The sequence below is a fragment of the Martes martes genome (genome assembly GCF_963455335.1).
Source record: "Martes martes genome assembly, chromosome: 1".
NCBI classification, from domain to species: Eukaryota; Metazoa; Chordata; class Mammalia; order Carnivora; family Mustelidae; genus Martes; species Martes martes.
This window is the reverse complement of record NC_137888.1, coordinates 48226782-48239239: the sequence shown is the minus strand read 5'-3', so window position 1 is coordinate 48239239 and position 12458 is coordinate 48226782. Positions and strand designations below refer to the sequence as shown.

Sequence of the window (12458 nt, the reverse complement as noted above, 5' to 3'; positions counted from 1 at the left end):
ATGTGGATTACTAAATTAATAAATGTGATCTTTCTAGTGGGTAAAATGTTCTAAAAATATTAAATCTCTGTAGAATAAAGACAGAAAATAATTGAGGTCTATAATTTGTATCTAAAACTCTGGGGCCAGACATGTTTTTAGAATTCAGAAAATCCTTGGATTTTAGAAATATACTAGGTTGTCTGGACCTCTTCAGTGGGGGCTTGGCCAGTACCTCTTAATTAAACATGTTAATATTCCTACAGTTAAACATGTGAATAGTTACACAGATTATTCAGTGAGATTTGAGAAAGGCTTGGTGGCCTCATATGGTTCAGATTGGGTTTTCTTACCAAATTAGTTAAATACAAATTTACAAAAAAATCTTACAAAGCTGTTTTGGATTTCGGTCTTGTGGCTTAATTAAGTAACCAATTATTGAGCAATTACTATGTGCCAGCTTCAAGACAGTGCCATTTGCACTAATCTTTGTAAACAACCCATCAAAGTGGACATTGTTATCCAGTATTCATAATTTACAAATCAAGAAATTCAGGGCCAAGTATGTTCAGTGAGTAGCCAGAGGCGCCACTGGTAATCAAGTTGGAGAGCTGGCATTTGAACTCTGCTCCTTCTGGTCCCAAAGACAAAAGACAATGTTGTTTACTCACGGCTTGGTCAAGACTTCTGATTAGTGTGATAATCTGTCCTTGTTGCCTACATAGTTTAAAAAAAAAAGAGCCTTGAAAATTTAATGAAGTTTTCTCTCCTCATTCTGCACTATCTCTCTGGGGAAGTTCATCCAATGATTGTTTAGAAGCTGATGACATCCAGATGGATCGGTGTTCTGTTCCTGAGCATCACACTTGATTATTCCATGTACTTATCTCATTGACCCTGTGGGCCCCAAAAGAGACCTAAAGATCTTTCTCTTCTGTTGATCTTCTCTCAGAACTCCCTATTCTCCCTAAGCTGACCCCCTCCACCTGTGTCCCTTTGTTTCCAACTCTCTATGTAAATCACTCTCTTGTGGGGATACAGCTGGAGGGCAGCAGTGATGAGGCTGGGGGGTTTCAAAGTGCAGTAGTTAAGTGGCGCCTGGGTGGCTCAGTGGGTTAAGCCTCTGCTTTCAGCTCAGGTCATGATCCCAGTGGTCCTGGAATCGAGCCCCGCATCGGGCTCTCTGCTCAGCAGGGAACCTGCTTCGCCCTCTCTCTCTGCCTGTCTCTCTGCCTACTTGTGATCTCTCTCTCTCTCTCTCTCTCTCTCTTAAATAAATAAATAAAATCTTAAAAAAAAAGAAAAAAAAAGTGCAGTAGTTAAATTTACTGATAAGAAATTTCAGATTCTTTGAACATTCCCAGATAATATGTATTCAATGAAGGTTTTGACTATCATGGATACCCAAAGTAGCCTTAAATGTCATCTACCTGTTCAATAATAAATTACCAAATATTAAGTCCTAAGATTTTACTTTGTGTTCTAGACTGCTTTCTATGTTACTTCGTTTGGGTTTTTTTGATCTCAGAATTACCCACATTTTAGCAGTTTGGGTGGATGTGTTGGAATATTCAGTAGCTAAGTAGATAGTATGTTTTCTCATAACAATGTCTCTAGCAACTAACCTTTGCCCAAATTTGCCCTGGGATACTAAAGTGGTAAAATAACAGCCCTGTGTTGTGTGTTCCCATCTTTAGGTAAAAGGCCAAGCCTGAAAGTCCACATCAATACCACGAGTGACTCCATCCTCTTGAAGTTCCTACGTCCAAATCCAAATGTAAAATTAGAAGGTTTTCTCTTGGGATATGGCAGCAACTTGTCACCAAACCAGTACTTCCCTCTTCCAGCAGAAGGGAAATTCACAGAGGCTGTGGTCGGTAAGATGTTTGGGTTTCAGGCGTGGGAAGAAGAGAGGTAACAGGTAATGGGTACCACGTGAACTATAAATCTTGAAGGCAAACGCCCTTTCTTCTACATCTCAGCCAAACCAAATGCCAGAGTTACAAATCATCTACATAATTGTTGTAACCTACATAGCATAGTGCCTCTTTGTGGAAAAAATACAGAATGAGAACTCGGCGTGTGCTGCAGAAATAATCATCTTCGTTGCCATTATAACAACAATCCCTGACCAGAGACCTTAAATTTCATAAGGAAAAATAAGCTAAAATGCCTGGTTTACATCTCTGTAACATAGCCTGTTCATCTGGGTTACTTTTTCTCCCTGTTTTGTCTTTACATTCTTCTGGTGAAAAATAACCACCATAGCTTTCTGGGCATCTCTTCATGAGAAGGTACCTTTAAAAAAGAAAAGAAAATATATTACATTTTTTTAAATTTAAAAAGATTGAAAAAAATTTAAAGCTTTTACAGGCATGATAGCATTTTACATTTCTTTGTAAGTGGTTTTAATCCCATTAGCAATGTAATATGAGGATGTAAGCATCTTTAAGCCTTGTTCAGAAAAATTATTTGCAAAAAAATAATTTTTTTAAAAAAAGGATAACATTTATTCTTTTTTAACATTTTTTAAAAATTTAACATCTTTTAATGTTAATATTATCATTTAACTTTTTTAAAAAGATTTTATTTATTTATTTGACAGACAAAGATCACAAGTAGGCAGAGAGGCAGGCAGAGAGAGAGGGGGAAGCAGGCTCCCTGCCGAGCAGAGAGCCCAATGTGGGGCTCGATGTGGGGCTCGATCCCAGGACCCTGAGATCATGACCTGAGCTGAAAGCAGAGGCTTTAACCCACTGAGCCACCCAGGCGCCCCAACATTTAACATTTTTTAAAAAAGGATAACATTTTTTAAAAGGGGATCATCTATTATGAATGCCTTCAAAGGCTTTCTGAACAGTATCAGATGATACTTGTATGTTGCTCCATTGCTAGGATTATCGCTGCAGGGCCTTTCCATGAAGTTGCCATGTTTAACCCTGTCACTTGGACTATCGTAGATCAGATCTGGCATTCATGCGTATATGCAGGGAACGCTAAAGAGAAATGTAGTTTGTCTTGCAGCCCTTTCGTCCTCATAGAGAAGCCTGTTGTACTCTAAAATCAGACAGGAGAGTGACAGTATTACTTAAACGTCTAGACTAGATTTTTACCTATGATCATTGTTTTAAAACAAACACATTACAGTTTGTTGCCAAAAACAATTTTGAGGATTACGCATTTCTGACCAATGTTACAACACTAACCCTGACCACGTAAAATAAAGAATTTGAAATTTTGCAAGTACTCCCCCACCACGTTCACCCTTTACTACAAAAAGTGCCCGGAAGCTATAGCCCACATGCCAACAGAACTGAGTCCACAGCTCCTTTATTTATTGAGCAACAGAAGTAATATGTATGATAGTTTCTCCCCTTGGTTCTTTCTATTGAGAATTTGCTCAATTGTAAACTTCCTTTCCATCAGAGGGGAAAGTGTTCAGTAAGGGGTAGAGAAGTCCGATTGCTAGTGAATAATATGCACAGAAAAGGAAAGAAAATTTCTGGTATAAATATACCAACCTTTCAGTAGCTCAGTGATGAGGGATAATCAGATGGACCCAGTACACTTTTATTTACTTACGGTTGTTGTCCTTTAAGTTTTTTCCATTATGGAAAGTTCAGACATCCAAGGAGAGGAAATATTACGAGGGTCGTCATGTCTCCTCATGCAGCGTGAATACAGATCCCTGTTCTGCTGATCCTGTTCCCTGTGTTCTTCATACACACAGTTTTCTTATTAGAGGATTTTAAAGCCTAACTGGATACTGTATTTTTAAGTCTGTGAACCCTTCAGTATGCTTCTCTAACAGATGAGATATATTTTGAGTAATGCTGTGCCTTTATCACGTTATAATAATCTTCCTACAATATCATTTGATACCTAATCCATATTTAAATATCCCCGCTGATCTTAAAAATGCCTTCTTCGAGTTCTTTTTTGGATTAGGATCCAAACAAGGTCTCCATGTTACCTTTGGTTGTTACGTCTTTTAAGTCTCTTTTGTCCTATGACAATCCTCTCTCTCTTCTCTTCGCAAATGTCACTGATTTGCTGGAGCACTTGGCTCATACATCCTGGTCCGTGTTCTGCATTTAACTGGTTTCTTCCATTCTGTAATTTTTAACTGGTTCCTCTACATTCTGTATCACCCGTGAAAAAAATATGTAGATTTGGAAGCTGTGTTAAATTTGGATTCAGCTTTTTGGGGGAAAAATACTTTATAGACGGCACTGTGTATTTCCTAACAACTCACCAAAAGAGACACTTAAATCACTGGTGTCATACCCAGTGATGATAAGATTGTTCAGTGCATTTAGGTGGTCTCAGTTGGATCCCTCCACGATAAAATTCACCATCAAATTATCACTTAGTAGTTTTTGCATGTCTTGCTGATTATTGTACAGATCCATTATTTTATACCAGGCTTCTAAAATGGTAATTTTTTTATATTCTAGATACCTTCTAGACATTCTAGATATAATTTAATTCTATCATTCTGCCTTTTTTAGCTGAAATACTACAATAAAGAGTTTATTTTTAAACAAATTTCCTTACAGAATTTTAGGAAGGTTGGGATAAATTCTCATTGTAATAAATTGGTGTTCTGATGGTCTCTGATGGAGACTTATAATATTGTTTTATGATCAATAAGAGTACATTGATTTTTATATATCTAATGAGGTCCAATCAATATATCATGTACCCAACCCTTATGATTCTTCTCATTGTCTAGCCTGCATAGGGTTGGCTGTTTACCTTGGTTCACTGTGAAACTATGGATTTCTTGAAGTCAGGATTTATGTTATTCTTTGGTTATTCATAGCAGGATGATTTAAATTGAGTAGAGAGGCAGTAAATAATTGTGGCATTGAATTGAATGGACTCAAGACTGTGTAGAATATTTTGGCCGGAGGAGGCCAGGAGAGAACGTCTCGTCTCAGCCCTTGTCATCAGGCAAGTATATATCTAAGCCATCCAGGGTAGATAAAATCCATCACTGTGTATCTTAAAGATCTCTAGGGACAAAGATTCCAAAACTTCTCCTGGAAGGCTATATTCCAAGTAGCCTTTTAAAAACTCTTACCTCATCCTTTAGATAAATGTGTTCTTTTTATAGTTTCCTTTCTCTTCTGGTATTCCAGTGGAAGAGAAAAAAAAAAAATTCCTCTCACCTCTTTCCTTTTCCATCTTTCTTTATGCCAAAGAATCTGTGTGCTTCTACTTTTATTACTTCAAAATGGACTTGCATTTCCAAGTTAAATGTTATTCTTTGGTTGCTTGAGTTTATTCTTTATAGTTTTTTTTAATGACTGTTTGTATTAATTACTCCTAACTGATTAAGCGACTATTAGTTTTTGATTGCTGCTATAACAAATTACCATGAATTTGGTGGCTTAAACATCACAAATTTATTATCTTACAGCTCTGCTTGCCAGAGGCCCTACCTGGCTCTCTCTGGGCTAAAATCAAGGTGTGGGCAGGGCTGCATATTCTCTTGGAGGCTCTGAGGGAAAAATCTGTTTCCTTGCTTTTTGTAGCTTCTAGAGGCTGCCACATTCCCCTTCCACCTTCAAGCCAACAACAATGAGTCAAGTATTTCTCATTCCACATAGCTCTGAATTCATCTTCTGCCTCCCTCTTCTACTTTAAAAGATCCTTGTGACTGACTATATTAGGCCCAGCTGGATAATCCAGAATGCTCTCCCTATTTTAAGACGAGCTAATTAGAGACCTTATTTATATCTGCAACCTTCATTTTCCTTCCTTTGTCATGGTACCAAACATATTTACAGGTTCTGGGGATTAGGATTTGGGCCATCTTTGAGGAACCATTATTCTGAGTGCCACAACTGTTGCTTGAAATTTGTGTCTCAATTCTTTCTGCCGCCAGTTTACTGTATGATCATTCTCAATTCTGTTCATCTGTAAAATAGCAATAAAGTCTATTTTTCACAGATGTGCTGATGGTGCATTAGTGAATTCATGATTATCAAGTGATGAGTTGAAATCCCTTGAGTACAAGCTGTTCTACAATAGCAAAGAATCATTAGTTTGTGAAAAAAAATCACTTAAAGCCTCTCCTACTTTCTTCTGTAGTGAGATAGTAGCTGTTCAGTTGTACTGAACTAGACGACAGAATAACTTATTTTCATTTTCCAAATAACATTGTCACACTATGACACATTTAACTTGTTTGATGTGTTTAAAAGATTCCACCATTGAAATGAGAAGGTGTTCGATTATTCGGAAATATTGAAGTTAGCATTTAGTGACTGGCGGACTAAATTTCTCTTCCTCAATAATCACTTCTAAGTATTTCTGTAGTCATTTTAATATTGGTCTATCTATTGAAAGAGACATCTTCAAAAGTTACATACTGGTCTTACATATAAAACTGAAAAACAAAATATTCCATCTTGCTATTTTCGAAAATAGGATTCATAGAGAACTACCGCAAAAACAAAATTTACTTCAGCAAAATCTTCTAAAATTTTAGTAGATTAATTGGAGCAGTAGAAAAAGTACCATTATCTCAGGTGACTATGAATAACTACTAACAGCTGTGATATTCTTGCAATGATGGGATAAAACATGATTCATATTTAGTAGATCTAGGTTCCTATATCCTTTTTTTAAACCCATACCATGAATGTTCTCATTTCTGGTTTACACATCCTGGCATTGCTTTGTCACTTTTAAGTTTGGCTGTTGGACATTTTGCAAATGTCCAATAAAGTAAAACATGAGAATTTTTTGACATTGAATCTTTATAGACTCACACTTTATGATGTTCCCTTGACATCAAAAGCAACTTTAATCAATATCACCTGGGCAGGAAAGCGTTCTAGTCCATCAATTATGTAGTGCAAGTTAAGGAGTTATTTTTAGTATCCTTACTGCAAGAAAAGCTTGAATTGAAAGTAAATCATATAGTTATCACTCCCACAAATTCTGACTAAAGAATTAGTCTTCCAACCAGGTGTTAGGACTCAAAGGGATTTAAGAGGGCAAATTTCTTGTGCTGTTCTCACAACTGCTAACTCTCACACTCGCTGCTCTAATAGGGCAAGCTCCTCGCCTGCAGTCGCGGGTCTCTCAGCCTCTCTCCCAAGTCACCATCTTGCTGCTGGTTCCTTAGAGTGATTTCTGAGGCAGGTAGGAGGAGGACACAGTACCAACTGCTCTGTAGATGGTCTATGCTGGAAGGAGCCTGGCCCAGAACGCTAACGTGTGCATTCTAGGAAAGATCCACCTCTACCCAGAGTCACAGCGTGATGTGGGGAAGGAGTATTATGAGCTTTTGAGCCCAACAGACCTGGGTTCAAATTCCATGCAATTAATGGCAGTTTTGGGTAAGTCATGTAACTTCTCTCAGTTTCATTTTTTTCATATAAAATACAGAATAATCTTTCAGGAGTATTGTAAAGATTATGAATAAATTTTATAAGGCAGATAATATAAACCCTGGTACAGAGTAGTAGGTTTTATAAACTTTGTCAGTAGCATTTATAACATCGTGAGTGGTCTTAGATAATTTATCTAACCTTTCTGAGCTTTGTCTCAATTGCTAATAGCAAAAATGGGCTCAATTACCACTAAAGTTCTGGTCTGCTCTAAGATTGAGTGCTAGATTGAAAATCTTGGTCAAAGTGCTGGTCTTGTGGTTTTGTTTTCTGTTTTGTTTTATTTGGGGGAGGGGTGGACAATTAAGAAAATTGTAAAAGTATGTTGTTTTAGCAAATCTGTCAGTAACAAAAAAGTAACCAAACGCATCTCTTTATTGTACCTAATAAATGTTTCCTTAGAAGGGACAACTCCCCACATAGATTAAGAAACTAAAGAAGCAGCAAAATTTTAAGACTAGACACAGTACCCTCCATATACATACTTCTTTCCTGTAGTCATGATCATCTTTTAATCATTAAGGGGAATTTCCTGTTTTGCGTCTTTTGCGGAATCGTCTTCACTTGACTCTTAGAATTCCATAACTGTGGCCTCCAAAAGAGAATGAGATGAATCCTGAAAAGATATAGCTGAAAGGATTTGTCGTCACTAAATTTCACTTTTCCACTGTCTTAATCTAGTGGAGCAATTTTTAGCAAAAGCATGGTAAGAATTTTGACCTATTCTACTAAATATAGATAAAAATAAAAGCACGACACTGTTTCAGTTCTAAACTGATGGTAATTTTATCTCAGCAAGTTTAGGTCACAATTTAATTATCACAGTTTCTTGTTCTGAAATTTCTCATTGTCTTTTATTTCATGGGGAAAATCAATTCTAAAAATCTGAATAAAGTTACTTATAACGATCTAGAACAATATACAGTATATGCCTAAAATACAATTTATATTCTTGTAGGTTACAAATATCCCCTACAAGATTGTTTTTTAATTTAGATGTAAGTGACATTAGTTTCAGGGGTGAAACTAATGATTTGGCATTATATATACTGAGAAATTATCACAAGAGGTCTAGTTACCATCTCTCACCATACATAGTTACAAAAGTATTTTTTCTTATGAGAATTTCTAAGATCTCAACAACTTTCAAATATGCAGTACATTATTATTAGCTATAGTCACCATGCTGTACATTGTAGCCCCATGACTTGTTTATTTCATAACTGGAAGTTCCTTTTGACCCTTTTCACTCACTTGGTCTCCCTTTGTTCCCCCAGCCACCACCAGTCTGTCCTCTTTATCTATGAGCTTGGTTTTGGTTTTGTTTTAGATCCATCTAAACATGTAAATGTAATCATACAGTATTTGATTTTCGGTGTGACTTACTTCACATAATGCCTTCAAGGTCCATCCACGTTGTTGGAAACTGCAAAATTTCATTATTTTTCATGGCTGAATATCTTATGAGAGAGTGTGTTTGTGTGTCCATCCACTGTTGGACACTTAGATTGTTGCCATGTTTTAGCTGTTGTAAGGAATGCTGCAGTGAGAATGGGGATGCATAGATCTTTTTGAGTTAGTCTTTTCATTTTCTTCAGATGAATACCCAGAAGTGGAATTGCTGGACTATAGGGTAGTTTTATTTTTAATGTTTTGAGGAAACTGTGTCCTATTTTCCACAGTGACTACACCAATTTACATTCCCACCAACGGTGCACTAGGGTTCCTTTTTCTCCACAACCTCACCAACACTTGTTATTTCTTGCCTCTTTGATGCTAGCCATTCTGACTGGTGTGAGGTGATACCTCATTATAGTTTGTATTTGCCTGTCTCTGTTGATTTGAGATGTTGAGCATCTATTCATGTGTCTGTTGGTCTTCTGTTTATCCTTTTTTGTAAAAATACCCATTCAAGTCCTCTGCCCATTTTTAATTGGGTTGTCGGTTTTTGCTGCTGCATTATGAGTTATTTATATGTTTTGGTTACAAACCCCTTATCAGATACGTGGCTTACAAATATTTCCTCCCAATTTTGTAGGTTGCCTTTTCATTTTGTTGATGGTTTCCTTTGTTTTTAGGTTGAGGTAGTCCATTTGTTTATTTTTACTTTTGTTACCTTTGTTTTTGGCCTCTAATCTAAAAATTCATTGCCAAGACAAAGGTCAGAGAGCTTATTGCCTATAATTACTTCTAGGAGTTTTATAGTTTCAGGGCTTATGTCCAAGTCTTTAATCCACTTGAGTTAATTTTTGTGAGATAGTGGTCAAGTTTCATTCTTTTTGCATGTGGATGTCCAGTTTTCCCAACACCACTTATTGAAACGCCTATTCTTCCTCATTGTGTATTCTTGACTCCTTTATCATAAGTTAATGTGTATGTGTGGGTTTATTTTTGGGCTGTGATTTTGTTCCACTGATTTATATGTCTGTGTGTTTATGCCAATACCATACTGTTTGCTTACTGTAGCTTTGTAATGTAGTTTCAAATAAGGATGCATGATACCTCTAGCTTTGTTCTTCTTTCGCAGGATTGGTTTAGTTATTTGGGGTCTTCTGTGGTTCCACACAAATTTTACAATTGTTCTACCCCCTTGACATATTACCCTTAGTTTTTATTTTTGTATGGAAAATGAGAGGAAATGCACATTTTATTTTTCTTTCAGCATTGCAAACTTTAGGATTTCAATGATTTTTTTTTTTTTAGTAGTTTCTCATAAAGTCTAACCCTGCTGTACTCATTGTTATGGAAGTAGGATGAAATGTAAGGTAATGGAGATTGCCATTTATTACACTGAAGAGCAAATATATCCTCTTAATGACAGAAAGAACTGAACTTTTATTAGAAGTGTCACAAGGAAGGTGGTGGTAGATTCACTGAAGAAAAATAGCTGGAAGTCAAGGTTGAAAATAACTGAAGAATTATAGAGGAAATTAATTAAGTTGACAAACTGTGAAAGAAGAGCAGGATAAACGAATAGCAGGAAAAGATGAAGTGCCAGCTGTAGCAACCAGCTCAGTCTCTCTCTCCCTCGGCAGAATACTTGAGGATTAATGATCTTCAGCAAGAGGGTGTGAGATGAGACACCAAGATAGCAGCCAGCAATGAATACAAGACAGTCCCCAAACGCACAGTGGGGATGCTGATTATGCTGGGATAGTGAGTCTTATCAGTTCACTTGTACACACAAGGAAATGGATCTCTAAGAGTTTTAAGTTAACTTTCTGAAGTTCATTACACAGCTAGTAAGTGGCAGGTCCAAGGTTTGAACGCAAGAAGTCTGGCTCTAGAAACTGAGCTCTGAAATACTCTGCTGCCTCTGAAACTTTGGGAACTTTATCTGTTCTTCTAATAGACAGTCCATCAGCCTCTGATATGTGGTTTCTATAATGTCTTTCAAACAAATAAATAGGGGGAAAAGACCATATGTTCTGGGAGGAGCCATCGGCTATCTAAGGAATTAAGTTAAATAAGTTAAATGAGCTAAAATATGTAAAGCACCTACTGTGTCCTTAAAACTTGTTCTACCCAACCCATTCCACCACCATCACCATCTGTTTGTTATGAGCTCCCTGTCTGTTAAGCCCTACTTCCTCTGCTCTCCGCTTGACCATTTCTGGCCAAGGCAGTCAATATTTATGTCCCTCTCTATGTATATCCTAGAGGCTGAGTATTTTCTTTTACCGTCATTCTTAATAAATGGCTATTTGTTTTTACCTTTATGGGTCTTGTGTGCTCCTACATTCCATCCAGATAGAAAACCCCTAGGAGCCAAGGACACCCATTTTTACCTCCAGTGTTGTCACAATGAATGAAGGAATGAATGGCAGAGAGGTAAAGGAGAGACCCAGGAAGTCTGAAACAGTGGTAGGTCACATTTAAGATGGTTTTTCCTCTTTTGTTTAGAACTGTCTTCAGAATGTCATCTTAATTCCTGCTTTATTCTTTCTCTGGAAATCGTTTTCCCACTTGGGAAGTATTTGGCCTTGAATCTTCAAGATTAATCCAAAATTTTCATTAAAAAAATAGAAATCTCACAATCACTTGATTTTCTTCTGAGGTGCAAAATTTACCAGAGCTTAAGTAAGCTTCAAAAGAGATTTTTAAAGAAATTGGCCTAGCGGGTATCAATTTCTTAATAAATATTATGCCATTATTTAAACAATTCGCCATGAGTTGACACCAGAAAGGCCTGGTTTCATAATAGATGACCATCTCACTGTGTTTTGACACAGATAACATCTTTTCAAAGTTCTATTTTTCTATTGGATTCAACTATAATGTTTTCATGGTCTTCCTGACCCCACCAAATAATAAACTGTCTCCAAGTTTATCTTTTCTTGGAAATAAAAGAAGTTTATAATATTTCAATACAAAGCATGACAATCTTTTTTCATATATATTGCACAACTCACTGAGACAAATCTACCTTAAAAAAAAAATCACTCCTAATTATATCTAAAAGGGTTCCCCAACATAGCTTATGGCCCTTTGTTCATAGACCAAAACAAAAGTAAACCCTATTCCAGATTTGTTGCAAGAGGCTTGCTGTTAAGATACCTTAAATGGAAAGACAGCTGCTAGTAGACGGATAAATTGGAGGGTTATGTGGGAAAAGATATTCAAGATAACATGTAGACTGCAAAATTTCTTTTACTTTTAGGAATCCATCTCACAGTTAAGGAAGACAATCAAATCCCAGTCTCCTAATGGCCCACTTATTTCCTTACATGTATTCCTTTCCCTGGGCATTTAATGCCTGGCACTTAAGGATCATACTTCAAGTGTTATGTCATAAAGGCCAAACGTTTGGTTATATTCTGTTTTGGATTGTTCCCTGTTTTTGTTAGTTTTGTTCTGTGTTCATTTGTGTCCTGCCCGACCAGCTACATAGTGAATTCCTTGGGGCTGGAGCTGAGTCTTACCCTCCCCCACGTACTCTACAGTCAGGGTCAACAGATGTCTGGGTATAGGAGTTGACTACAGAGTTTGATTGGAGGTTTGCTGGAGAGTCTTCCAGTCAACAAAATAAAACATCTCTGTTTGTCCAGAATGGTAATCTCTGGGAGAAAAAAC

The 12458-nt window shown here is 36.9% G+C and overlaps 1 protein-coding gene across 1 annotated transcript in view; it reads left to right on the top strand.

Annotated features, from left to right (window-relative positions):
* ABI3BP (ABI family member 3 binding protein) overlaps positions 1-12458 on the top strand; it is a 256353-nt gene that overhangs the window by 65073 nt on the left and 178822 nt on the right. Inside the window, exon 2 of the mRNA XM_080808158.1 lies at positions 1677-1856. Within this exon, the coding sequence (XP_080664284.1) occupies positions 1677-1856 (180 nt within the window). The remainder of the gene's footprint in view (positions 1-1676; positions 1857-12458) is intronic.